The sequence below is a fragment of the Stigmatopora argus genome, chromosome 13, assembly GCF_051989625.1.
Source record: "Stigmatopora argus isolate UIUO_Sarg chromosome 13, RoL_Sarg_1.0, whole genome shotgun sequence".
Classification (NCBI taxonomy): domain Eukaryota; kingdom Metazoa; phylum Chordata; class Actinopteri; order Syngnathiformes; family Syngnathidae; genus Stigmatopora; species Stigmatopora argus.
In genome coordinates, this window is record NC_135399.1 from 11368536 (window position 1) to 11395959 (window position 27424).

The 27424-nt window shown below is 41.6% G+C and overlaps 5 protein-coding genes across 7 annotated transcripts in view; 4 read left to right on the plus strand and 1 right to left on the minus strand.

The window, feature by feature from the left end:
• Positions 1–6515, plus strand: LOC144086562 (acetylcholine receptor subunit alpha). The gene is made up of 9 exons (XM_077616459.1): positions 1–506; positions 1371–1513; positions 1598–1642; positions 1737–1846; positions 2166–2361; positions 3164–3401; positions 4430–4653; positions 5243–5479; positions 5618–6515. Exons 1-9 carry the CDS (start codon positions 464–466, stop codon positions 5744–5746), a joined length of 1365 nt encoding a protein of 454 aa, XP_077472585.1. The 5' UTR covers positions 1–463; the 3' UTR covers positions 5747–6515.
• A 162-nt stretch (positions 6516–6677) lies between these two features.
• Positions 6678–13281, plus strand: gpr155a (G protein-coupled receptor 155a). The gene is made up of 16 exons (XM_077616455.1): positions 6678–6896; positions 7534–8036; positions 8187–8586; positions 8662–8824; positions 8972–9127; positions 9602–9685; positions 9779–9899; positions 9964–10048; positions 10133–10223; positions 10297–10495; positions 10687–10776; positions 10895–11022; positions 11226–11321; positions 11395–11459; positions 11534–11671; positions 12202–13281. Exons 1-16 carry the CDS (start codon positions 6877–6879, stop codon positions 12395–12397), a joined length of 2535 nt encoding a protein of 844 aa, XP_077472581.1. The 5' UTR covers positions 6678–6876; the 3' UTR covers positions 12398–13281.
• A 419-nt stretch (positions 13282–13700) lies between these two features.
• cirsr (corepressor of RBPJ and splicing regulator) lies at positions 13701–18001 on the plus strand. Its single transcript, XM_077617378.1, has 10 exons — positions 13701–13884; positions 14417–14511; positions 14759–14832; positions 15002–15015; positions 15106–15158; positions 15225–15273; positions 15584–15704; positions 16090–16196; positions 16901–16986; positions 17351–18001. Exons 1-10 carry the CDS (start codon positions 13813–13815, stop codon positions 17745–17747), a joined length of 1068 nt encoding a protein of 355 aa, XP_077473504.1. The 5' UTR covers positions 13701–13812; the 3' UTR covers positions 17748–18001.
• A 727-nt stretch (positions 18002–18728) lies between these two features.
• On the minus strand, positions 18729–21345 carry sp9 (sp9 transcription factor). Its single transcript, XM_077617377.1, has 2 exons — positions 20714–21345; positions 18729–20591 (listed from the first exon to the last, which is right to left on the minus strand). The coding sequence occupies exons 1-2, from the start codon at positions 20732–20734 to the stop codon at positions 19176–19178; spliced, it is 1437 nt and encodes a 478-aa protein (XP_077473503.1). The 5' UTR covers positions 20735–21345; the 3' UTR covers positions 18729–19175.
• Positions 19141–27424, plus strand: part of LOC144087083 (uncharacterized) — a 33545-nt gene continuing 25261 nt past the window's right edge. For 2 of the 3 annotated variants that reach the window (XR_013304639.1, XM_077617379.1), the window contains exons 1-2: positions 19141–21156; positions 22520–22610. Coding sequence is in view for 1 of the 3 variants with exons in the window: in XM_077617379.1 (XP_077473505.1) it covers positions 20746–21156; positions 22520–22610 (502 nt within the window). In the remaining 2 variants the exon portion in view is untranslated. Of the gene's footprint in view, positions 21157–22519; positions 22611–24696; positions 24838–25185; positions 26376–27424 lie in introns of those variants that run through there. The other variant, XR_013304640.1, reaches the window with a different exon arrangement.

Genomic DNA, 27424 nt, shown 5'->3' on the forward strand with positions numbered 1-27424 from the left:
AAGGGTCACAGGAGGGTGCTAGAGCAAGTTGGGGGGGTCAACAATGGAAACGTGTGCCGAAATATCAAACTACTAAGATCAAATATAAAGTAAATATATCATAATAGCGTTTAATTCTTGTCATTGTAGTACTAATTTAGCATCTCGCCGAGGTTGCCCGCCGGCCCTGGAGATGACCGCGGTGTATTTTGGTGACGGATTAGCTCGGTATGTTGATCTCACGAGGCGCGACACAGAATGCGTCCCTCTCGAGTAGCGTAGCGTTGGCAGCCGTTCACTCAGCCATCAGCTGGGGGACAATAACAACGCGGCTGCTGCCAAGAGGGAGCCGGCAGGAGGACTGAGTCATTTACCAGTGGTGAAAGAATGTTTTAGGGACTCTCGGGAGGTCAAAGCTTGGCAATTTTCAAGTGGTTGACAGGCGGACAGTTGGAGAAGACTTCCACAACTGGATCAGTTGACGATGAAGGCGCAATCCCTCGTTTTTCGCCTTCTCATCCTGACAGGTAAAATTGACTTGAAAAGTGAATGGAATGCATATTTTTTGTTTTTGGCTCTTTGTTTCCAAAATACATGATATTATGAATACATATTCAAGAGGCTGCCAGAATCCAAATCAAACCTAATGAGTGATGTTGACGTTTGAGTGACAAGGGCACGTGCGCGCGTCCTCATTTGGCTTTTCCTCCTTTTCCTCCCATCTGTCAGCACGCCTGCGTGATTACCTGGAGCAGACTGTTTCGTAATCGTTTTTCTTTCCAATTGAACCATTAAACCGTTCACGCGTCTACGGGAAATGACCTTGGAGGCAAGGTCATATGACAGGTAGAAATGTGACCTTCGTGCGTATAATTGGAATATACCTACATCCTATGTTACTCATTTGTCTTATTTTCTAGGCGTTTCTCAGTGTTTGATGTTTACGTCGCTTCAAATTAAGACTGTTTTGCTATGTTTTAATGACAAAATCATTGTTGATGTGTTCCATTAATTTTTTTATCATGTTAACCTATTACTTTTTGTACAGAAATGACAGAAAAGCACTTTATTCTTAATGAGATTTTAGTTTTTCATAGTTTGGACGACAAATGGCATCAAGTCCGTCCATTTTTTTATTTTATATTACAGCTCATATAAACCATGTTAACTAATTCACTGTCATTACATTTGAGGGGGGGCACATGTAGTACATAGGCCTGTCTGAGCTGCCATGTCTATTTTCATCACATTCATAAGACAACATAATCGCTTCCCAGTACAAATACAAGCAACCCCCACACAAGAGTCACCACACTGTTAAACATGGCTGCTACAAATCTCTTTGCAAACAATCCCGCTTTAGCATCCCATTTGTTTTGTTTCTCCTGGAGCTGTCACCTGGGCTTCTGAAGATGAAACTCGACTCGTCAAAACCCTCTTCAACGGTTACAACAAGGTGGTCCGGCCCGTCAGTCACTTCAAGGACCCTGTGGTTGTCACCGTCGGCCTTCAGCTCATCCAGCTTATCAGCGTGGTAACATTTCAAATCATAAAAAAAGAGCCTCTGCTGAAATTTGACATCTTATCAGCTGTCCGACCACATTTGCTCCATCCGCAGGATGAAGTCAACCAGATTGTCAGCAGCAACGTGCGACTCAAACAGGTTACAGAACACTCCACTTAAATGACAGGCAAACATTGATGTAGCAATTCTGACAACACGCTCAAGATTCCGTCGCCTATTTGTGCTTTTCCAGCAATGGAAAGATGTCAACTTGCAGTGGAACCCAGAGGATTACGGCGGCATCAGAAAGATCAGAATTCCCTCCACTGACATTTGGCGGCCGGATCTGGTGCTCTACAACAAGTATGCCATGAGGACTCTTTGATTCTTTCGACTTGGAATCTTTAGTGAGCTGTGTGAGCTCCTGAAAACAAGCACAACACCTGTCAGTGGTGTTATCGTTTCTACAGAACACTTGTAAAAGCTCGGCTAAGGTTTCATTAAGCTAAATATAGCCTTCCATATGTTACGTGTGACACGTTTCACTGTTTCTCCCCTTCGGAGAGCCCGCCGGGCTGCCGCAACATCGAGCGCCGAGCCCAGGGTGGTCCTCGGGCCACGGGTGTCACATTGCGTTATCGTTTGAATAACGATGTGTATATATTTTTTTGTCTTTCCGCAGCGCCGATGGCGACTTTGCCATTGTGCACGAGACCAAAGTGCTGCTGGAGCACACGGGGTTGATCACGTGGAACCCTCCTGCCATTTTCAAGAGCTACTGTGAGATCATTGTGCTTCACTTTCCCTTTGACCTGCAGAATTGCAGCATGAAATTGGGGACCTGGACCTACGACGGAAACTTGGTCGTCGTCAATCCTGTAATTATGCTCAGTACCGTGTCTCACTTGAACTCACTTCTTGCAATAGACATCCAACTAATGAGTTGGAGATCCTTACGACCAGTGGCTTTAATGTTTCCATTTTTTTCATTACTTTTGATTTGAACTTTTTTGCGGTAATCCACCTGTGAGAACCGTCAAGTTCTTTGCCGTCGTTATTCGTGAAGTGATCATCTTTAAACTTGGTAGATATTCAGCACGGACCATTATCTATCGATCCTTGTAGGCTGATTTTAAAAAAAATCTATGTATCAGAGTTGATTAATTAAGTGCGGACTTATTGGTGCCTGTGTTGCCGGTAGGTTGTGATTTGGGGCATGCGTGCACAGCTTTCAGCCTGTAGTACACTGGTTCTTGTTGATCCTGTTGTGCCATCGGGTGAAAGTTTAGTTTTACGACCAAGCTCACAACTTACAATTGTTTTCCCTTAGAAATAAATTTAAGTATGCATCCGTTCCAAACAAATTTTCTTTTGCAAATTATTTATAGGACCAAAATAACATAGTAAAATTCATTCAATATTCATAGGCCCTGTAGCTCATTCTCAAAAGGATCCGAAGAATGCTGCACCTTATTAAAATAATAAACAATTTAATTTTTGAGTGGCAAAATGGACCCAAGCCTAATTGGAATGCAACAGCTGTTAACAGAGGAACATAAATTTGTTGAAGAAATCCACTAATGGTAATTATCGGTTTTCTGCCTGCCTTACAAAGCATGTGAAGGACTTAGGAGCTGATGTTAAGGCAAATCCAGATGTAATGGTGCTTTGTCTTCCTAGGATAGCGATCGTCCCGATTTGAGTAACTTCATGGAGAGCGGCGAGTGGGTGATGAAAGACTTCCGCAGCTGGAAGCATTGGGTGTACTACGCCTGCTGCCCAGAGACCCCCTACTTGGACATCACCTACCACTTCCTCATGCTGCGCCTTCCCCTCTACTTCATCGTCAACGTCATCATCCCATGCATGCTCTTCTCCTTCCTCACCGGACTCGTCTTCTATCTGCCTACAGACTCCGGTAAGCCGCTTGATTTGAAGAAATTTGTTTTATATTTAACATTATGTTGTCATACCTACTACGGCTGGGTATCAGTTGGGTTTATCTGATGTGTTTGAACTCAGAACACCTGGGGTCAAAGTTTGGAGATGACTGAATTGAAGTGTCTCAAAACTTTTGACTGCTGATGTATTCTTAAATAGTTCTTAAGCCATTACTTAAAAAATCTAAATCAAAAAATCAAATTGACTACAATTTTCACTTGCACTAAATCTGTCAAAAATATTAAAGTAACATACAAGTATTAAAAAAATAAATCAAGATCAAATTAAATTGAAATTACTACATTAGCTTGTATGCCTGATATTATTATTGTCTTATATTTTCTTCTTTGCGTATTATGTAGTAGCCCATCTTTAGCTATTCTACGTGTTGCAAATCTGTGTAATTTGGTTGGAATTGAACATTTGCTAGTTTAATGTCTTAATATGTAAGATCTGCAGTCGGCATTCAATATTCACCTAAAAACGTCTAATGCTCTGAAATATTTGTTATTGTTGTGTCGTGATACCTTTTGGGTATAATCAAAGTTACGTTACTTTCGAATGCATATGCCCGGGGTCTCGCGCACAAACAGCTCTGCTGGCTCGGTTCCCACTGTGTGCGTTTGCCTCATTACCCAGCGTCCCTCTGCGCTGTCATGTCTGAAAGCAAACCCTGCTTTCATGTATAATACATCACTTGAGCGCTGTTTCGAACACTACCGCTGCCAAAATACACACTGCCATAACTGCCAAGCAATGGAAAACGACATGCTTTGCATTTTCCAAGTAATAAATTTGATTAAATCTAGCAATATTTACTTTTGGCAGGTCGAAATTGACAAGAGGATTAGCTGGAGGCCTCGCCTACTTGGCAGGTCTCATTTAGAGTCGTGTATTGTTAACAAAGCCAAATTGAAAGTAGTTTTAGACAGACCGGCGACCACGATGGATTGCACGTCCGTCGCCGTCCAATGGCAGCCAATGAATGCATCGTATTTGGTCCAGGTGAGAAGATGACCCTGAGCATCTCCGTCCTGCTTTCTCTGACTGTCTTCCTGCTGGTCATCGTGGAGTTGATCCCGTCCACTTCCAGCGCCGTCCCGCTCATCGGGAAGTACATGCTCTTCACCATGGTCTTCGTCATTGCCTCCATCATCATCACCGTCATCGTCATCAACACTCACCACCGCTCCCCGAGCACCCACACCATGCCCGAATGGGTGAGAAAGGTCAGTGGATGACTCTATTCTGTGTGGAATATACTTGCAGGACTGTTTTGCATGCACAGATTGGTACATACAGGGATGAGCTTCTGTCCTTTTGCCACACTGCCACGCAGTGGATATTCTTGAATTACACAACAGATTTTTGTTGAGTACATAGTAGATCTGACGGCTGTTTTTGACTAAATGTGGGACCAGAATGCAACATTTATCTCACTTTTTATCCACCACGTCGTGTTTTTTAAAAAGTGATTGTGTTTGAAATGAATTGAATGCTTTTTATTGTCATTTTACAAGTATAATGATATTAATTTAAGAGGCATGTTTAAATATTGACATCCAAAGTATAAAAGAAACAAGCACGACTCCAGTGTTTGTTAAGCACGATTATGTTTTCACAAGAATGTGGCTCCTGTAATTATTACTACAGGGAGTGTTAACAAAAGTAAGGACTAATGCTATTTTAATTTTTTATCAATGAATAAGATTTTTCTCACTTGATTTTTGTTGTTGCTCATTGTCATGGTTGAAGGTTATTAAGAAAAACACAGACATTCATGATTTTTGTGTGTGTTCATTTTCTGCTGTGGAGCAGCTTTTCATCGAAACCATCCCAAACATAATGTTCTTCTCAACGATGAAGCGTCCCGGAAAGGAAAAGCCCATGAAGAACATCTACGGGGGAGACTTTGACATCTCGGACATCTCGGGCAACCAGGCTTCCTCCGTCCCCTACCAGTCGCCCATCACCAAAAATCCAGACGTCCGCAGTGCCATTGAGGGGGTCAAGTACATTGCGGAGACCATGAAATCAGACGAAGAATCCAATAATGTAATGAAAAACCGTGCTCTCATAGTTGGTTGGCTGCCATTTTTACTTTGATCAGCATCTAATGGCACTGGCAGTCATTAAGTAAGCATCATTCTTCATTGCCACTTATCTTGAGTGTATTTTGACTTTTTTTTCCAGGCTGCTGAGGAGTGGAAATTTGTGGCCATGGTACTGGATCACATCCTGCTATGCGTTTTCATGGCTGTGTGCCTCATTGGCACGTTAGGAGTGTTTGCGGGGCGTCTCATTGAGCTGAGCATGCTCTAGATGAGTAATCCTGCTCTTGTCACGTTTTGTTGTGGTTGGCGGTTGGTTGGGTATGTTTCCCTTGTGTGTCCTGTCTGCGTGATTGTCTGCGTTTCACCTGCTGTGTCCCTTTTGGCTCTCCTTCCCTTGTGTGACCCAGGTGTTTGTGATTGTCATAAACCCATGTCTGTGTATTTAAAGCCCAAAGTGAACCTCATTAGGTGTTAGTTTTTTTTTTCCATTATAAATTAGGGATTCCCCCATGTTTGCTCTTTTGGTGGTTTAAAATTACTCTTTTTTTTTAGTTTTACGTATTTATTTTTATTGCCTGTATTATAGATTATGATGTAGTATGACCTATTTGGAACTTTTATTTAAATTGATTTCATGTAATGTATGCTAATGTTACTAAATCATTATATAAGGCTTGTGATGTTAGATTTTTAAAGGTTTGTGAATGCTATACTTTTTTTTATCTATTAACTCTAAATATTTGGCTTGCTGTGAGACGGATATCGGGAATTTGTCACCATACTGATCATATAACAGAATGCATACTCTTCGATGAGCACATAGTATTTTGTAGGATAATTTTATAAGCGTCACAATTTATAACTGTGATTGTAAATACAAATCATATTAATTGAATTTCAAGGCCCCAGCACCCCTCACAACCCAGAAAAAGAATGAATAAAAACTAAAAACAATTGCTAATGGAGGTATTCATTCAAAATTCACTTGCCCTATCTATATGTACTAAACTTTAAAGGGCAAATAGTATACATAGTAAAGAGTGTGCCTAATGTTATGGCTACCAAGCGTTGACTTGTATGTACTACACTGACGCACTTCACGTTAAGACCCGCCCACTCTTTCCTCCTTCGCTTGTGATTGGCCGAATCGGTGCAGGCGTTTCTCCTATCACGAAAGTAAACTGAGGGAAGTCGAGTGTCTAGCCTTTGTTTTTCTTTTTGAACCTCTTTCCTCATTTTTCCTGGCGCAGTTGCGTAAGCGCGTGGCCATCGCTAACTCGGCATTTGTCATCATTTCGCATTTTCTTGACGATCGAACGGTATCGTTTGATTCTCAAGCTAACGGTAGCTAGCGGACTTTAAAAACATGGCTACTCCCACCGGGACTTTGACTGACACATGAGGCACGCCGAGCTGCGGTGAGTTTCATTTAATTCCCCTAAAGGACTCAATTTTGTTAATGTTTGCTCAACTTGATGATTCTTGTCATAACACCTGCTTTTTTACACATCGCCAGCATAGATTCATTGGGTTTCTGCGCAGTGTTTGCAATCACTGCTGTAAAATCCTGACTAGTACATAAAAAAATGGTGTATGCATGTGTAAGCATGTTGATTGTTTAGGGTGTTTCTTCAAGTGATCAGGTTACCTTTGCACCTTAATTAACGCAAACAAGGCGAGGACATTACCCAATGCCTACCAAGTCTATTCATGCGTTCGATTTTCATAAGATCATGTTAGTTCAAACTGGACGCATTTGTTTGCAGTTTAAAAAATAAACAATATAAATTGTAGTAAAAGTACTGTTGACTAAAGCAGTCTTTTGCATTATATTTAACAAAATAAGATCGATTGTTTGCATTTTAATCTTCAAAAGGTAATATCAAACCACTCATTGACAATGTTGACAATTAAACAATGTGAATGAGTGTTTACTTTGAGTACAATACTTTGAAGAAAGCTCACAAGTAAAAGTCAATAAAATCTTTTATCTTGAAAAATATGCTAAGCACGTCTTTAAGATCATTTTTATTTATTTATTGTTCTACCTGACAGGCATGACATCAGTAGTACAACTTTAACCCATGCGGGACTCCTGCCAGTGGCGGAAAGTAACATCAGCATCATGGAGATCAGCACCACCACTGCCAGCCTCTTTTCACATGAGGATGAAAATCCTTTGTATTCCGCGCCTCCATTCTCCCGAATATCCATTAACAAGCTCCTACCGGCTCTGTTGAAGTGCTTTGGCATCATCCTCTGTGGCTACGTAGCCGGCAGGGCCCGCACCATCACATCTAATCAGGCCAAAGGTTTAGGCAACTTTGTGTCCAAGTTTGCTCTGCCGGCTCTCCTGTTTAAAAACATGGTGCTGCTGGACTTTAGGAATGTCACCTGGCCCTTCATTTGGAGCATCCTAATAGGCAAAGTGTCAGTGTTTGCCATCGTTTGTGTCCTGACGCTGATTGTTTCCAGTCCTGAAAGTCGATATAGCAAAGCTGCACTCTACTCTATATTTGCATCCCAAAGCAATGACTTTGCTCTGGGTTATCCAATTGGTATGTATGATGCTTTTTATTTATTTAAATGTATATTTACATGATTCCACAACTTATGTTGAATGAAAATTAGTTTTGAAAGTTTTTTTATTTGTTTACATGACTCTCTCCCCCCAGTGATTGAATTTTTTTCATGTTTGACCCCTACAGTTAAAGCTCTATATGAAAACACACATCCAGAGTATCTCCAATACATTTACCTGGTGGCACCTGTGTCGCTGATGCTACTCAATCCCATTGGCTTCACCCTTTGTGAAGTACAGAAATGGAAGGATCAGAGAGACCACCAGCAGGGCAAATTTCTTATCGGGGTTCATGTGGTCCTCCACGTCCTCAAGAACCCTATTATTTTCATGGTCGTTATTGGCATCGCAGCCAATTTTATGCTGCATCAGAAGATACCTTCCTTCATGGAGGGCTTTGTGGATGGTTTGGCCGACTCTTTCGGAGGAGCCGCTTTGTTTTATTTGGGTCTTTCAATGGTGGGACAAATGAACAAATTAACCAGGTCCACCGTTGTAACGCTGATATTACTCTTGACTGGAAAATTGTAAGTAACAAACACAATGAGATGTTAGCCTTGTGTTTTTTTTGTTTGTTTTTGTTAATGTTTGTATGTTCTTAGGTTTGTGATGCCTCTGATTTGTAAAAACATGGTGGATGTTTTAGACGAGACCAGCTTTTCGAACCACTCCAGCCTTTCCAGCTATGCTTTTCTTTATGGCGTTTTTCCCACGGCACCCAGCGTCGCTATTTACGCTGCATATTACAATGCCGAGCTGGAAGTGGTGAGTCATTTCTGTTGTTCCACCATGAATTAAAAAAAAACATGTTTTAGATTGTCTTTTTAATTCATGTTCTTGACTGGGAGCCTATTCTTTTAGGTCAAGGTTGTAGAATGTATGGTGTTTTTACATTTGGCTTTTTTCCCCCAGGTTATTTCTGGAATGGTGATCAGCACTTTGCTCTCAGCTCCAATCATGTTTACTTCAGCCTGGTTGCTCACCCTGCGCCAGATGGATCCTCGGCTTCTGACGAACGCGTTGCAGGGTGTCAGCTTTGATATAAGCGTTGTCTGTTTCGTGGCACTGGTGAGTTGCAACCAAAGTGCCAGTGTAATTCCACTTTCAAAACTTTTGGGTAACTCTTCCATGAGTTAATATGTCAATCTGGCTTAATCCTGCAATATTAGGTTACGTATTTGCAACGTGCTTGAGGAAACAACTGGTTTACGTGATAAAGAGCTCATTTCCTCATTTAGTGTCACTTTTAGCCTCATTACAAGTGGGTGTGAATGCACAATTGCATATTCCTTTTTGTTGCACAACTACAAGGTGTTTGAAAGGGTTTTGTAACCCGTGAGGTCATTAAAAATGTGAAAAAACAGCATTTCTATTAATAATAATGCTAATCATGCTGGTAACAAAGTTTCAATTGTGATGGTGTGTGAGTGTATGCTTAAAGGAAGTATTTTTTTTTACTGATTTGAGACCTTCAGCTCACATCTTAAACTCAACATGAAATGACTTCAATTTCTTAAGCATGATTCTGGTTGTTTCTTGCAGTTGTGGACCGTCGCAGTCATGTTTTTCAGTAAGAAGTTTAAGAAATTGCCTCACATGTTTTCCACCAACCTTTTTTTGGCGCAGGTGAGCACAGTGTCTGCAAAAAGACTAAAATGGTTTTAATTGTATCAGAAAAAAAGTTATACTTGCGTATCAAACTGTCAATGTGTGTTGTAGCTCCTGGCTTGCTTTGGGATGATCTTGTGGAAATTTGTGGCTAGGATGGACAACTTTATGGGTCAGATCTTGTCTTTTGCACTCCTGTACACTTCACTCTACTGCACTTACATCTGGCCGGGTATGTTGTGAATTCATTCCTTGCTGTGAGTTCTGTTACTTCACGCTTTTGTTTCTCTTCTTAGGTCTAATTGCACTCGCTCTTGTTCTTCTGAGAAGTTTCGACAATCTGAAGGCATCTCCTGGCATGTTTGTCATTGCGGGCTGGGGGTAAGGCCGCAAAGTGAATAATAGCAATCCTTTAGCACTTGCTGTTCCAAAATGTAATATAGTTTTGTTGTTCTTTACGAACAGGATCCCAGCGTTCATAACCGGCGTGTTGCTCATATGTGGGGAAAGACAACCTGACACCATCGACTCGTCTCTCTTTTACAGCAAACCACAGGTAATTTGCTGAAATCTATTTTGGGTTTGAGTGTTGTTATGTTGAATTTCATCTTTGTGCTCTGCTTTGACAGATCTTGTGCAGCACAATTGTCTTGGCCCTAAATGTGCTACTGTTAGGGGTTTCCCTGGTGATTCTCAGTAGAAGAAGCTGGACCCAAAGCGACAGACGTCAAGAGGGAAACGTCTCTGTGGAAGACCTTGTAACTGAAACTGAACAAGATAACCACTCTTTGTTAGAAGCAGAAGCGCAATTGGCTGACGTCAAAAGAGGTATTGGTGGGTTTAGTTTCCCCACACTGGCTATTGAATTAAAAAATGTGCTTATTTCATTCTTTGGAATATGATTAGCGTTACATAAACTTCCTCACGATGTGCTTTTTCACTAAAGTCTAGTTGGTCTACTGGAATTCCTTTCACTATTTTACTGATAGTAAATTGTCACATTCCTCTCTTGTTATCAGGGCGTCTCATGCGCGAATGTGCCCCACCCGAGCCCATGCCTGACATGATCACCAGCACCAATAGGATCCCCACAGTAACTACATGCATAGGTATGGAGAAGTGGCATGAAAGATGTTCTTGAACATTCTAAAGTTGGAGCAAGTGCTCACGCAGAAAGAGAAACGTTTATTCAAAACCTGTACATTTGCTTTATTCTTCTCTCCCCAGGACAAAATGAGAATAGCATTGACTCAACCGTGTGCCTGTTTAGGGTCGAGGAGCTCCATCAGGATGAAGATAGACAAGAGGCCCGTCATATGCTCTTATGCTTGCTTTTGGGTGTTGGCTCCCTGGCTGTGAGTTAAAAAACAAAACTATTATCTTGTTGTTTCCTTTCCTTGATGTTATCTCAAGTCAGAACTGTGCTATTGTAGTGTATGGAACCCATATCTGCAGCTGCGGCTACACACACACACAAACAGGATGTCTCAACTGCATTTTAGATCACTGGAAATTGACTTTTTTTTTTCTCCTTCCTTATCTTCTTTGTTTTTGATAGAACTTGTCCAACTGCCTATGGTTGCTTTTTTACCGGGACCCAGGTAGACTTTACGTGGAACTGCAGTTCTTTTGTGCTGTGGCCAATTACGGACAGGTTGGTAGTCTAATCAGACTGTGCAAACACACCGACACACAGTACATAATGATGTTCCGTGATGTGATTGCAGGGACTTATCTCCTTTGTGCTGTTTGGCCTGGACAAACACTCGGTTATATTACCAGTTTGGAAGAAGTAAGGAAAATACAGTTGTGGAGCTTCAATTTCAATGCGAGAATTTGTAACACTATTTACATATCCCTATATAGGCTGCAGATATTGTGGTATGGAAAGAATGAAGAAGAGCAACCACAATATAATGTGAGTGAAGATATCAGAAGGACCTGCGCAGACTTCATCCAAAACCATAAGGATCAGTGTTTCCACGACATTGTCAGGAAGAGAAGGTGAGAAAATGTTATGCTTACTGCTACACTTCTTAAATGACAGGTGAAGAGTAAGAAATTGCACTTATGTTCTAGTTTTTTTTGTGTTATTCATTTTTTGCCCCACTCCCATAAAACGGACATTGTCCTAAAAAGAAAGAAGGAACAAGTGTGCTTTTAAAATTGGAAACTTTTCAGGGAATAGAAGAATAGACCAGAAATTTATTAATAGGCATTAACAAGACATTTGGGGAATAAAGTAGAATAAACCTGGACCCAACAAAAGGGGAACTTGACTTAAGTTGAGGAAAATACCTTCTTTTTTTATTGAAACAAAAACATAGTTTCACATGAGCGTTACCTTTCTTCAGTGCCCCAATTTACAAATTTAGTTAAGAAGTTTTCAGAGCGGAGTATAATTCCCCTGTGATTTCCAATTTAACTTAAATGCATATGTCCCAAAAATAAATTGCCATTCAATATTACTGGCAAGTGGAAAAAAAATCTGTCTAAGTTTTATTTTAAATGCAAAATTTCTGCATCACCTGCAGATGTGGAATGAGAACAATGGTCGACTGCTTCCTTGGCTGTGAACTTGTGGAGTGGCTCCAACTGGTGGGCCTGGCTCAAGATCAATCTGCGGCCGTACATTACGGCATGTGCCTGCAGAAGGGCGGGGTTCTTCACCACATTGAGGACGAATGCATCTTTCAAGATGCTACCATTTATTACTCCTTTGCAACCTAGGCCTTGGCCAATGTATGAGGTTGGGTAACACGTATGATTTCAAAAAAAGTGCAGGAAACTGTTCAAGCAATTGCTAATTTTCAGGATTGAAAGAGAATTAACTATATAGTTACTGTTTGCACACTGAGAGGGGACAAATTGCACTCTTTGTTTAAAATGCAATGAGAAAGACTACTATAGGTGGGGAAAATACCACTTCAACATTGGGGCAGTGTCACTTGTGAATGTAGCCAAGCAACTGTCTGTTTTAACACAAAGAATCCCACGTGACAGGCCAGTTGTCAGCGGCTTTTGTTTTTGGTCATAATGTACATAATAACTGAGCTAAAAGCCATAGCTTAGGATGGGTGTTTTGTGTCAAGGCAGATTTAGATTTGAATACTAATTGGTTGGAAGAAAGGTTATGGAAAAATATTTTCTTCCTAATCATTAGTATTGAAAAAGAAAACGGCCATAACGCGAATTGAACCAATATTCGCAACGGGTAGACAAATATTATTATATCAAGATTGTACTTTCACCCTTTTTACGTTAATGCAAGTCAGTACAAGGGCTTTATATTTATATTTTTTGTTTCCAGGTGATAAGAAAACATGCAAAAAGAGAGGTTCTCTATTTTTTATATCCCACCACCAAAGAAGGGAAGATTGTCTTTATTTTGTTTTTGGGGGCTTGTTTAACTTTTTTGGGAGCACATGAAAATGCCAGATTGCCAAAGAAAAGAATATTCTTTATAATACAGGGAAGCATACTTTTGGAATGTATTGTCTCTCAGGTAAAATAAAACTGCAAGATTAGTATGGTTTTGTTTATGAATGTCATGTATATTTTGTACAAGGCTGCTTATTTATGGAATGTGTGAATAAATTTCCATACTATGCACATATTGTCTCCCGTTTTCAATGCATTTAATTTTGATTTTGCATAATTTTGAGTATGTGAGTAGCCAGGGAGGTCTACTACTCATACCGAACACGGAAGTCAACCTCTGCTTTGTCAATCTTGTTTTGAATGGAATTACCGTAATGCTTGGACTCATTTGACCACGACCCATTGCTTCAATTGCGCCTGCAATTACACGGATCAGCCAATAGATGTCCCGTTTTACTCAATTTAACAGGATTTTAAAATCTCCTTTTAACTATGTTACATAAATTCATACGCAAATGCCATAATACTACGTCACACATATTATGACTGTAAAAGCTACGTTCAAAATACAACAGTTTGATTTATTCTCAAGCATTTAAAACGTAGGCTTTTTTCCACTCAAGTGATTGTCACCGATTTATCCTGCAACCATTGAACGCATCAAGGTCTTCTTTCCGTGTGTTTACTTCCGGTGGTAGTGAGGCTAAAGAGCATTAGCTGAAATTTTGTTTTATACCGTCATTTGACGTTTTAGATAACCAGCCATGGGGAAGTCTTTTGCCAACTTCATGTGCAAAAAGGATTTTCATCCGGCGTCGAAATCTAATATCAAAAAGGTAAATACAAGGTACCATTTCATTACCAAGCTTCGAGGTTAAGTGCGTTGCATTACGCAGTTGGCCGTTTAACACTTGATCATTGTTAATTATTAGTCCCAAAATGGATCCATCATATAGGATATTTCATCAGCACTTGTTTAATTCAAGACTCACTTTCTAACCCTTTTTTAAATCTAATGTACTGAAAATATTAGCGATCGCAACCTACAAACATTTCACAAACACAGAATTGTCACAAATTGACCCATTCAGATGAGAAGGATTATAATTAATACAACTGAATGAGCTTTTTTGGAATGCACACGCACATAATTAATCCAACATGGATTTTAAACTGACTGCAGCCTTGCCATAATATTGATGTTGTTGTTGTTGTCATGTATGCATGTATAGTTCAACACAAAGCTATAATCCTATCATATGAATAAAAATGTATCCATATGCTTCCCCTCTTACGTCAAATTTCAGCTTCAGCAAGCTCTTTGAGTATTTTTAATAGCACAAAACACTACTACTTTTCCTTGCTTAGGTATGGATAGCAGAGCAGAAACTCACTTTCGACAAGAGAAAGCAGGAAGACCTGATGCAGGCATACCTGAAGGAACAGGACACCTACAACAACAGGTGAAATGTAACAAAGTGTTGTTTTTGGAATTCCCTATTTCACTTATAAAGTGGAAAAATGGCTGTATATATGGTTTTCATTGCAGCCACTGCTGTAACTAAGAGTGAATAATATCAACATGATGCTCACTAACCAAGTCAAATTGGATATTTTCCAATTATCTCCTTACCGCGGTGGTTTAAATGTTACATTTAAAATTGCCTCATGCTATTGTTTGACCATTCAATGTACTTTCCTTATTTCTAGGGTGTTGATGGGCGATGACCGTGTTAAAAATGGCCTCAATTTCATGTATGAAGCACCGCCAGGTGCATCCAAAGGTAGCTGATCTCTTTTTCTCTAATATTTGAGGGAAGCTTAAAATCTATTGAGTTCATCTTGTGGAAAAGAACAGCATAAAAAAAATACTTTTTTTATTCTGTTGTGTAAATATTGTATTAATTGACCTTATTCTCATTTTTAATACTCTTTCCTCTCCTCTCTTTGCAGAGGAAAAACCTGAGGTAAATATCACAGACCCTTGTGTGCCTTCCATTTCTCTGTAATTATTTATCATTTCTAAGCTGAATTATTTGACTTTTCCCATCTTTCAGGAGGGAGATGAAGAGGTCAAATTTGAATGGCAAAAGGGAGCTCCTAGAGAAAAGTAAAAACTTTTTTTTCTTGCAAAGTTTGAGGCAGTTTCCATTAAATATTTTAACTCCTTTCGCAGATATGCTAAAGATGACATGAATATCAGAGATCAGCCTTTTGGAATTCAGGTAATTTGGAGAAAAAAATATTATGACATTGAATTTGTAGTCCCAAGTTTTCCAACGAGCATATATCATTTGCAGATTTTTCACTCATGGCCTGCCTGTCCTGATTTTATCTGTTGTTCCCTATTTTACTATTACTTTGACGTATGCTAGTTCTTAGTCCCCGAAAATTCAACTCATATTCATTCTAGTGCAACTTATTTTTTTCCCTTTTATTGTGCATTGTTGGGCTTGTGCTTCTAATAATCTGAAAAATATAGTGCATAAATTGTCTTGTTTTTCAATTGCGTGGCAACTTGTGTTCCACATGAAGGTGCGAAATGTGCGCTGCATCAAATGCCACAAATGGGGTCACGTGAACACGGACAGAGAATGCCCTCTCTTTGGACTATCGGGCATCAACGCCAGCGCCATGGTTTCCGAGGAGACGGGAGGTACACACACACACACACACACTACTTTTCTTCACCGCACTTCTGTTTTTTTTCACGTCGCGTAATGACAATATCAGACAATATTTGCCGTAGTGAGTATATTTGAAAGTGTCACTTTCATGACATTTATTTGCACCATCAGTGAGGGATAATATTTCACCTCAGGAGAATTTGGGCAACGCCTCCATTTTGCCAAGTTATAATGGAAGAAGGGAGGAAGAAAAAAAGGATTGTGTTTCCCAGAGTATATTGTATGATTTCAGTCAAAAGTGGGGAGGAATTGATTTGACGTGTCGTTCCGTTAACAAATCCGCCCCCCAAATTTGTGCTGTGGTGATGTGTGGGAGGGTTGGTCCCTCAATGGCTCTGTGATTTGTACTAACAGGTCCCTCCATGCACCCCTCGGAGCTCATGGCCGAAATGCGTAACAGTGGCTTTGCCCTGAAGAAATGCGTCCTCGATCGCAGCGCCACCGTTGGTGATATGTCGCAGGTAATTTTCTCTTGTGCACGCAGGTCGTCGGGAAACTTTCTTTCTTGCATTGAAGGCCAGGCAAACTTTTTGGACATAGAACATTTCGACCAAATTAGAATTTGTGAAGGCAAAACAAGGAGACATTCTGTAAAGTATTGTAAATAGACTCACTCTAACATTATATTTTCGCATTAAAACGTATTCCCTATAGACAAAGAAAATACTATTGATTTGGCATGATTTATGTTAGTTGTGTTGCACTTGGAAAATATAACATTTGTAATTGTTTACATGTTTTGATGATGAATTGTATTTTAAGAGTCAATTATACTTAAAAATTACCGTACATTGATTTCGTACTGCATTGAAAACGTTTGCCCGTGAAAGGGTATATGAGTCGAGTATAGTATTTCTTTATATTAAATCATTATTCTGTAGAGTACCACAAGAGGGAGCCCAATAACCACTAGTGCTACTGTTGTCAAAATTAAGAATTACTACAGTACTAAATAAACGACAATACATACTGTACATTGTATTTGGAACGTAGGTGTGTTTTGCTGCCAATTAATGAAATTAATAATTCCTTCATCTTATTACACAGCAACACAACTAAATATACTTTTAATAATCAAAGAAAGGGACCGCTCCCAATTTTTTGCAGAGGCTTTGTCTATTTTTGAGGGGATGAAATTTGAAATGTGGTTTTTATTTGTTTGAAGGAATTTGTTGCAAGTGATCAAGAAGAAGATCCAGAGATGGAATTTTTGAAATCTTTAACAACTAAGCAGAAACAGAAGCTCCTCAGGTAAAAATCATCGAGTCTATTCACTCATATTTTTCTTATTTACGATTTATATATATTTAATATACATTTTTATATTTTCAAAACCTGCTGAAGGATACAATTTAAAATGGAAATTTCGCGTAATTTATAAAGCGCCACTAGCGATGATACAATATAATGAAATTGTTTGAAGCTCTGACAAATTATCCCGAAAGCTTCGTCATGAATGTTTTGATTTTCCTATCATTTGCAAACAAAAAAAACAATTTTCATCATCAGAATTATAATAAACCTATCATTTGAACCGTGTCAAACAAGACAAATTCTGATACAATTTGCATCAGATCTTCGGGCGGTAGTGTCAACACTTTTGACTCCTCTCCAGAAAACTGGATCGTCTGGAAAAGCAGAACTCCAAGAAGAAGAAAAGCAAAAAAGAGAAGAACAAGAAGAGCAAGAGAAAGCACAAGAAGAAGCGCGAAAGCAGCGACAGCTCAAGCAGCAGCGACGACGACTCCACCAGCAGCTCCAGCGACTCTGACGACAACTCGAAAAGACACAAGAGCAAGAAGAAGAAGAAGAGGGCATCCTGCCGGGATAACAGCCCGCAGGAGGAGAGGACCAAGAAGAAAGAGATGCCCGAGGGAGGTCGAGAAAGAAGACCAGAGCGTAGCCACAGCAGCGAGAGGGCCAGAGAACGCCATCGCAGAGAAGACGGCGAGAGGAAGAGGAAGGTATCAAGTCCAAGTCGAAGTAGGTATGAAAGTCAAAGAAGATCCTAATTGAAAAATCCCTTTTCTTAACAAATATGATTTCCCTTTCCCTACCAGTAGAGTGAGGCAATGCACAAAATATCGTACACCATTCTTAGATGGTCTCTATAAATTGTTGTGGCTAATTTAGGTTATCATTTTTTCATATATTTTTTTCGTCAAAAACAAAACAACTATAATTTGGAATTAATTGTGGTTCTTGTTTGACACAACCAGTTGATTCTGTCTTCATATTTTCATTAAATAATTCATGTTCAAACACACCACTGGAAATGGATTCCCTTTTTGCCCCCCGAGATGAGAAACAATGGATTTTTTAAATAGTTAAGACTCAACACAAGTACAGAAAAATGCTGCAAATGAAATTAAAATGTAGGCTTTTATTTTCCTTTAAAGTTTATTAAGACTTTTAAAAAAATGTAATATTTGCATCACTTCTATTTAGGACACTAGAATCAAATCACCAATCCCAAATTCTGTAAAATATTGCAGGCATTTTATTGGGAAATGTGTATTAAATAACTCAGAATTTAGGTGCAATCAGATTTCCCGGTTGTATTTAACCACTGTCTTTCAACCCGTCTTCGCACAGCTATTTTTCATCAGTCGTCCCTTTCTGAAGACGCTTTGCTGACAAGCACAAAGATGTCCTTCAACCTTTTCATTGATCATATTGGAAAAAAAAATCAGATTTGGCTTTCCTGATCATCTTTTTATTTTGGGAATGGAAATCTTTTTGCAATTATATAATTAGGACCTTTCGCCAATCCCCGTGGATAACGAGGAATGAAGAAAAAGCCCTGCAATGAGTCAGAGATAACGCTAATCTCCAATCCAAAACACACAGGGTCTGTCATAATTGATAGCGTTTAACAGCATTTGCATTTTTTAAATGCCACATTATGCAATGACTTCTGATTCTACTTGCGAAAAATAACCCCAAAACGAAATGCCCAAATATGGATGTGAAATTTTAGATCACACAATAAAAGCCTTTGAATGTTTTTTTAATTACTTTTAAAAGGAAATTCTTATACGTGAGAATTTATACAGGTAAACATTTATATATATTTTTAGCATTAACGAAAAACAAAAGGATTTAAAAAAAATCAAACGAAAATTTGAAGAAAGCTTTGCACGTATACATAGAATATCCACAAAGTGCATCGAAAAGTAAACTCCCTGACGAACACGAATGAAAACAATCCAAGCTTAATAACAGTAGAACATGAAAAGAGCATGTGTTCGTTTAGTCATGTACAAGATGCAACTCACATTGTCCAAATTCAACAGGTTTCTCCTCACCATGAAATTCTGCCGAAGCGTCTGCAGGTGAGGTTCGATTGTTCGTTTGATTTCGTGAAATATTCCCTTTCTTAAATAAAAACCCGTTTGGTGCAGTTCGGAACGGAGGGTGCTTGTTCCCCCTCTGTCCCCTCAGGGCTCGTGGTGAGGAGACTGTTCCTTTACCGTGATCCTGGGGTTGACCCCCTCCAAAATAAGGTCCGGGGACTCGGACCTGGGCGTCTCCAGGTTGCTGGTGTCAGTGTCGCTGTCGCTGCCCTTCTTGCCACCCCCTCCGGCCGTGTGCGTCTTGATGTGCTTGCTCAGGTGGTCGCTCCGCATGAAGCGCTTGTTGCACACCGGGCAGGCGAAGCGCTTCTCCCCGGTGTGGGTCCTCAGGTGTCTCTGGAGCTCGTCGGAGCGCGTGAAGCGCTTGCCGCAGAAGAGCCAGTTGCACACGAACGGCCTCTCGCCGGTGTGCCACCTCAGGTGCGCCTTCAGGTGCGACGTCTTGCCGTACACCTTGCCGCAGCCCGGGATGTGACAGCTGTGCAGTCCTTTCCTCCGGAGGCTGGCCCCGGCCGGCCCCAGCCGCTCGGCCTCCTGGCAGTTGGGGCAGTCGCACGTCGCCCGGCCCGAGTAGCGCCGCGACGAGCGCGACGAGCCGCTGATCCCGGAGCCGCCCCCGGAGATCATGACGTTGGCCGCCGCGGCCGCGGCCGCAGCCGCCGCCGCTGCAGCTGCAGCCGCGGCCGCCGCGGAGCTGTCCGTGTAGCCCGGCAGCACCGTTTTGAAGCCGTCCTGGGACAACAGGTGCTGGCCGCCGGTGAGCAGGTGGGACGCGCTGGGGCCGATCCCCGTGGAGCTGAAGGCCGAGTGCGTGAGCGAGGAGAAATCCGCGTTGTAGCCGCTCAGCTGGGAGTGGATGGCCTGCGGGGTGCCCGAGTGTAGGGAGCCCTGGAGCGGGCCACCCGCGCTCTGGACGTCGAGCCACGAGCCCGGGTTGCTGTGCACGTCCCACCAGGACGACGCGCCGTTGGCCACCTCGCCGGAGATGGTGGAGTGAAAGCCGGACTTGTACCAGGACTCGTACGGGTGCGCCATGCCCACTCTCGGGTACAGGCTCTCGGCCGAGCTGTGGACCTTGGAGATGAAGGCCGACTGGCCGGAGTCGTGGCTGGATACGCCGCCGCCACCACCGGCACCGCCACCGCCACCACCACCGCTGCCGGCCACGCCACCACCGCCGCCGCCGCCGTTGGAGAACAAACCCCCGTACTCTCCGGAGAAGGCGACCGACGTCGGGGAGGCGCTGGAGGCCAGGCAGAAGGCGCTGTTCCCGGCGCCGCTCGTCGGCGTGAGTCCCGTGGGAGCGCGGCTCGTCGCCACCGCGAAGCCGGGCAGAGCCGAACCCAAGTTGCAACTTGACGTGGATCTCTTCCACGGGTGAAATCCACCTTTGGAGAAGGCGCTGGAGTCGGGCAAAGTGGTGAGGGGGCTGGTGTTTCCGATTTTGTTGCAGGTGGCGGCCAGCATAGCTAAAGGCGTCGTTCCAAAGCGAGGCTCTTCCTAAAGGGACGGAACAACAAAGCGCCTCTTAAACAGCCCATCATATCACCACCGCCCGCCATCGACTTCTCCCGCAGTCACGTTAAAGTTGCCTTCAAGTGTCACTCTCAGAAACAACTCACCCCAAGAATGGAGGTAGCCATATCCAAGTTGGATGGTGGAGGCGGGGACAAAAACGACAGGCGATCTCAGACCTGCTCGGAACCGGAGTGATCCAGAGCCTCCGCGTTGGGGACTCGGGTCAACACGGGTTCTGTTCTGGCCCCGGTCTCCCGGCACTACTTTCACTCCAAGCGAGCGTCTTGTTTTGAAGTGGTGCTCGCCGAACGCCAGGGGCCAATCGGGAGGCGAGTTTGGGCAAAGCGGAAGCCGTCGGCCAATCGCCGAGGCGAGCGCCTGTCGAGGCCAGACTCGGCCACGCCCACAAGGCAGCCGCTTCTCTGCCCCGGCTGGCGATCGCTGCCACTCAACCGAACAGGATTTGGCGTTTTTATTTAAATACCGCCATTTATTTTTGAAGAATTCTCCTCGAATGGGTCACGTTTGCAGGCGACTCGTTCCCGAGGTAAGCGTTTAACTCGCTTTTTGTCATTAGCGTCGCCGTCACACACGTGAGACAACATTATCAATGCATGATTTCATCGCCGATCGAATGCATACTTGTGTATTAAAATATAGTTCATAATTAAACAGGCACAATAGGCGCGGTTGCGTTTGCATTAACGTGTCGATCGCTTGCACGTGGACGCGCAAACATTTTTCCGGAGAATTCTGAGCAGTACAATTAGCAACGTCGTAAATTTACAACGGCTGACTTTGATTGATTGCAGATAGACGAACGTCCTATTAATGACGTTTATGAGCAACCGCCTCATTTTCATACTCGGGGCCTCGCATAACGTTGCCACATGCAGTTCAACACGTTTGCATTGTCATTTTTCTGTAGAATAAGAGATGACAATACAAGTGACGTCGTGAAAAAAATCTAGGCAATTGCATTTAAAACATTTCGAATTAAGGCTTCATAAATTGCAGTATTTTAGAACAAGATTGTCATATTTATTGTGAAATCGGTCATCTGGGGACGTAAAATCCGTTTTATAATGCACTTTACAGAGGAAAAACGCCCCAAAGTCCTTTCATTACAGTATTCAAATCTGGCATTACTTTATGAAACTCAATGGCAATGTAAATAATCTTTAAAACGGGTGAAGAGGAGCAAAACGAAAGTTTATGCTACCAATAAAATGAAAATTGTTGTGCAATAAGTGAACATTATTTGAATTCAATTTCTAAAATATTAGGAGTGTCAATATTTGACATTTAAATAATAGGATTAACACTGTCTCTAGAAATAAATCAATAAAATGCATTTTAGTTTTATTCCTTGCCATACATTTAAAAAAAATCTTACCAAATCAAGTAGTTTGAAAAATTTATGTATTGTTTAGAATTATATTCATTCATTCTCTACTCACACACACAAAAAAGCTTCAGTGTGGGGAAAAAAATCGGCCTCTCAGATTGTGTTTTAGCAAAGTGACAATTCAGGAGTGGGCCACGTCTGCACGCCGCCCATTTGTGAACACTCCCGCATGCCAATTAGGAGCCCATTACACGCGATTAGATTGATCAATGTACCTTAAACAAAGGCGATGATTTATTTGGTTGAACGAAATGCTCTGCGTCCATTGTGAGGAGCCTAAGCGGGGGTGCATGCCTCCACCCAAGAAAAGAGAGCGAAGGGGGGGTGCTGTGCTGTGCTGTGAATTGAGACCTCCTCCGGCAGTGCGCACTTGCCTCATTCACATCCACATTACGACTGTCTCACTTTGCGCGTGTTCAACCCAACAGGCCGCACGATTACATCCCCGTGTTTGTGTGTGCGTCCAACTGTCCCACGTTTGCTTTCATGTGTGTCTCTGCAGAGCAAAAGTTACAGCGAGGACAACAAACTGACAATGGTGTGCGTCCCTGCGGCCTGTCAAACTGCTATGTTGAAGACTTTCTTCCATGCAGGTAAGCAATATGTCGACATGTTTACATTGGAATTGCTGATCCGAATTTTCTGAGGTGACTGTTATTGAGCTGATTTTGGACATTTTTTGCTTTGGTTACAATTTTCCAAGAATGTTAACTAATGTGAAATTCAAGTGGTGGAAACATGAAGTCATTTGATACGCTGCAAAACAACCCAGTGCATCAACTTTAATAGAACTGGCCTTCAGGGGGAATGAATAGCATTATTGGCTATTAAAGTGACCGTGCAGTGTTATTCCCCTATGTTGAAAAAGAAGTAAATGAACGTACATGTGACGAAATACATATTGCCTCTTGGCAGGGGAAAGGAGAAGATGAAGCCCAAATTCTACTTGTGGTTAGGCAATTAAAAATGGAAACTCCCTGCCTGCATGCAGCGTAAGTGGAAGATTATGTTGATGACAACACAAGCACATTGCAGCCCTCTCTAAAGTAATGCTTGAGCATAGGTCGTATATGCAGGTGCAATATACCAACGTTTCCCAACCTTTTTTGAGCTGAGGCACACTTGTTGCATTGAAAAAATCTCAAGGCACACCACTAGCTGAAAATCTTCTAATTTAAAACTATGTCGCCTATATTAACATCATTCCGGTTCGATCCCAGGTCTGGACCTTGGTGTGTGGAGTTTTTTCTCCCAAGGCTTGTGTGGATTTTCTCTGAGTTCCTCCCACATCCCAAAAACATGCATGCTAGTCTGGTTGAGCATTTTCAATTGCCTTTAGTTATGAGTCTGACGGTGAATGGTTGTCTTTGCAATTAGCTGGCCACCAATTCAGGGGGTTCCCCGTCTGGTGCCCATAGTTAGCTGGGATAGGCTCCAGCACCCCCTCGGACCCTTGTGAGGATGAGTGGTACGGATAATGAATGAATTATCACGTGAAAGGGAGGTAAATATACACACCAGGCAATTTCTTGATGTCACTGGAAAGGTTCAGCAATCTGACAAGATTTCACGATGCCCTCACGTTTTGATATCAGGCAGGAGAGTGTGAGAAAGATCAAGACGCACACACGTGCACATGAGACAGGGGGCGAAACATCCGTGACACATGGTAATCAATCACAGGTCACATTCCACTTCCATGCAGCTAACAGGTTGCCATGCTCCGAAATTTGAAAGCTACTACTCGAATGGACTTTGAATATGCTAACTCTGCTTCCGTCTAACGTTGCGGATGATCGGTAAGATAATAGATTCCACTCCAGACTTGCAGCTCTAGCCCGTTGTATTAGCAATTCACACCTGTTTAAAATTCCTCCACACAATCACCTTGAAGATTTATCAGATGAAGTAAATAAGCACTTACTCCATCGCTATTCCAACGTCCACTCGTGTACCTGATGGTGCTTATTGTCTTGTTGTAGATTGTTCCTTTGTTTTCCTCGCACCAAGGTGACCCAAGTGTAGCTCCAATCTCACATGCACTTTAGCAATCTTCAGCAATTTCATGTCTATAGGACTTGGTAAACGGCCATTACGATGTGAAGCACTGAGTGAAGGGATTGTCCAGGATTTAAGTTAATAATCATGTGTCATTATAAAGGCTGGGCAGTTGTTATTGTCTGTATATTTGGAGGTATACTTGAGTTTGTTGCTGTGTCCGACACATCTTGTTTTTTTTTTTTTCAACCTTGTGCATCTTCTATAGATTTCCTGCTGCATTTCAGCATTTGGAATTGGAAGACCAGTCTATATTTTGAAGATCTTGGACTATCCAAGACCAGTACTTGAACTTTATTGATGTGAATTTAGGTGTCATCGAAAATTGGGGTGTAACAATGCATTCATCTGGGTCGTTTATAAACAATCCCATCCAATCTATCAAAATGCAAAAGATCAATTGATAACAAATCATGGCAACAAATATGTCTAAAGAATGACTATTTAGTTCAATCGCCATGAAATTGGGTTTTACATCCCCTAGTAAAAAAAAAAAGAAATATTTTTCTATTTTTCATCATCTCAGTCCAAAGTTTATTCCGTGTCTTCCACTGAGCTTTTTTCCGGCCGCATTATACTGTCAACCCACCAAAACCGTATTCCTACTGTTTGCATTTTCAGGCCGCTTTTTTCAACATGCTGACAAAAAGTCATGCTGATGCCGAAAATGTCTCCTTCTGCACCATTGACCCAAATGAAAGCAGAGTGCCCATTCCGGACAGCCGCTATGATTTCCTTCTGCCAATTCCACAAAGCGCCCAGGTAGGATGCGTTTCGCATTTGACATCTGCTCAGGGTCGAACCAAACTATTGTTGATATGTCCTTCCTCGCTCTGGCCTCTGATGCGTGATTACTTCTACACTCCAATCCCTTTTTTTACTTAAAGAAAAGAAGCTTTTGAGCCGCCCGTCATTCACATTCATACAGGGTCCTCCAAATGTAGAGATCTAAATAGTTTTTTTTAGTACTCGACCTTGAATCTTACCTGCCACGAAATAATGTCAATCAAAACCGCCATATCTTTATAAAAAGAGAATACTTGTATTTGAAAGAGCACTTCTACAGGTCAAGGAGATCATTGGATTGTTCATGGAAATGTTGTTTTACAGTTATTAAGTCTGTCTCGCAGTTCTGAGAGTCCAGGTTCGAATCCCGTGAATTCCCGGGGAGAGTTGGACATTGTGGCTCCTTCCCACGTTGCAAAAACAGACAAGTTGAGTTAATCGTTGCCATTCGGACGTCTTTTGGCGTCACCAGCATGGAAAAAAAATCTTGCACTTGACACACATGACTAAAAAGGATGCTCTCGATCCTTCGTGCAGCATTCCTCGTGTACGACTCCACATGGTGCAACATCGTGAACATAATGACAAGACTCAAAGACCCGTGAAAGCCAGGCAGCCTTTCAAAGTGCACGCTTGAGTTATGCACAATTTCTTGTTCACGGGCTATTTTGTGTGTTAGGTGCAGTGATCAACATAAAAGTCACAATTCATTAAGTGGCAGCAAAGCTCACATAGCCTCTGAAAAGGCTCCCTCAAAGAAAGTGACAGATGTACAGAGAGTTCTTGTCTGTGTTAAGTTTTAGAAGCTATGCAGCATGGTTTGAATTATGCCAGCGTCGTATTCCCGTTTTGATCTTGGACTGTATATATACGTGCCGTCGAGATTCATGTCCAGATCTTGAAAGTTATCGAGAGACATTTTGCGAGGGTGGAAAAACTTCCTTTTTCTTCTGTCATGCTTTTCGCAGTGTCCTTTTGAAATGATTGTATGGCGGATAAAATCTTGCCAGAGCCACACACATTCACCCGTTTAGATCTAACTGGGAAATCCTGCTTCAACTTACGGGAAAAGTCCTTTTTTTCCCCAAAACGTATTAAGGCAATAATAAAGCAACGAAGCCCAGGGCTCTAGTTGAGAGGGGCTTCATCCCCCATGAGTCAAAGGCTCCCACGAGCGTGTCACCACACGTTTTTCCAAGTTGCCCAGAACGCGTCATGAACAGTTGCCACGCAGATGACCAATCACACAGACAGACAGACTGACGTTTGCTGAAAAAATGTAGCGCAAACCAGCTTGGAAAAGACTTTCTGGGAATTCCCCAAACAAGCCGTGTAATTAAATTCAGTTCATTTAAATGTTAACTCTTTGGTCGCCCATGGGAACCATGGACGTCCAATCCATTTTGAATGCAGTGGATTTCTGTTGCCATCAGTGAAGAAGGAAGTTGGGGCTTAATATGGAGTGATGGAGATCATAATAGTGTGCATGATTTATATATCTATTCATATATATTTTGAATGTATCCTAAGAGGGAAATTTCTACCAGTTCTCCCAGTGATATTGCATTGTATCAATTGGCAGGTGACCATTTTAGTTGTGTGTTTCTTTTCCCTCGAAGTGGCCCGATTTAGCGGTGATCGTGGGTAAGCAGGTATTGAAGACGGATGGTTAGATTCATCCATGATAATGTCCTCAAGTCGTATGAGAGCTTGCAGGGTTACTTACGCATTTACTTCATTCCTAAGGAACTAGTGTGACTGACTGGTTGAACGGTAATTACCGAAAATCTTCAATTGCCACTCCCTTTGATTGTCGTGCATGTAGTACGTATTAACATTCATGCGTGCCAATTAAATGACTCTTGGCTCATGTGTACTATTGTGTTTTGCCGGATTATATATTATATAAAAAAACACCTTGTGACCAAAACAACAGTATTCCAGTAATCAAAATAATTATCTCAGATTTATTTTTTATCACATTTGCTGAACTATAGAATGATTTTTTTTAAAATCACAAAATAATGCTGTTTTCTTCATCTTTCTAATAGATTTAGTTTTTTTTAAAAAGCACAAGTTCTACTATTGGGCCATTTCTGTGAAAAAATATAGATATATGTATGCTATATATGTATACATGTATGTATATGTGCTATAATCAATGTGCTTTAGTTGTAGTCATCACATTAATAGTTATACTCTGTTCCTAAATGAGCACTATAAATACAGTATTTCTCATAGTGACTTTTTTTGCGACAGTGACTTAAAGACCGGAAACATTCATTGTGTGTTTTAGACCAATAAAAATGATCGTGATTCATATTCTCGATGAACATTTGAAATGTTCTCTTAATGGGGGTCTCGGACATGCATTGATTCGCAAGGGGTATCTTTAGCTGCGCTGCAGTAAAGTGAGTTGAAAAGGAACAGTATCTGTGTGTGTAACTAGCCATGCACTGTTTATATTCCATGAAGTATTCGGCCACCATGGGTGAGTGATGTGATGGTCACTTACTCGCTAATATTTTTGGGAAGATGGCGTTTATCCATCCACACAGCTGTT

Excerpts from the sequence above, each read along its gene's own strand:
- sp9 (XM_077617377.1), bottom strand. The coding sequence starts at position 20,734 with ATGGCTACCTCCATTCTTGGG. Across the intron at positions 20,592-20,713 it reads TGGCTACCTCCATTCTTGGG|GAAGAGCCTCGCTTTGGAAC; the intron begins GTGAGTTGTTTC and ends CCGTCCCTTTAG.
- gpr155a (XM_077616455.1), top strand. The coding sequence starts at position 6,877 with ATGAGGCACGCCGAGCTGCG. Across the intron at positions 11,023-11,225 it reads TGGGTGTTGGCTCCCTGGCT|AACTTGTCCAACTGCCTATG; the intron begins GTGAGTTAAAAA and ends TGTTTTTGATAG. Across the intron at positions 11,672-12,201 it reads GACATTGTCAGGAAGAGAAG|ATGTGGAATGAGAACAATGG; the intron begins GTGAGAAAATGT and ends CATCACCTGCAG.
- LOC144086562 (XM_077616459.1), top strand. The coding sequence starts at position 464 with ATGAAGGCGCAATCCCTCGTTTTTCGCCTTCTCATCCTGACAG. Across the intron at positions 507-1,370 it reads TCGCCTTCTCATCCTGACAG|CTGTCACCTGGGCTTCTGAA; the intron begins GTAAAATTGACT and ends TTTCTCCTGGAG. Across the intron at positions 1,514-1,597 it reads TCATCCAGCTTATCAGCGTG|GATGAAGTCAACCAGATTGT; the intron begins GTAACATTTCAA and ends CTCCATCCGCAG.
- cirsr (XM_077617378.1), top strand. The coding sequence starts at position 13,813 with ATGGGGAAGTCTTTTGCCAACTTCATGTGCAAAAAGGATTTTCATCCG. Across the intron at positions 15,159-15,224 it reads AAGGGAGCTCCTAGAGAAAA|ATATGCTAAAGATGACATGA; the intron begins GTAAAAACTTTT and ends CTCCTTTCGCAG. Across the intron at positions 15,274-15,583 it reads ATCAGCCTTTTGGAATTCAG|GTGCGAAATGTGCGCTGCAT; the intron begins GTAATTTGGAGA and ends TTCCACATGAAG.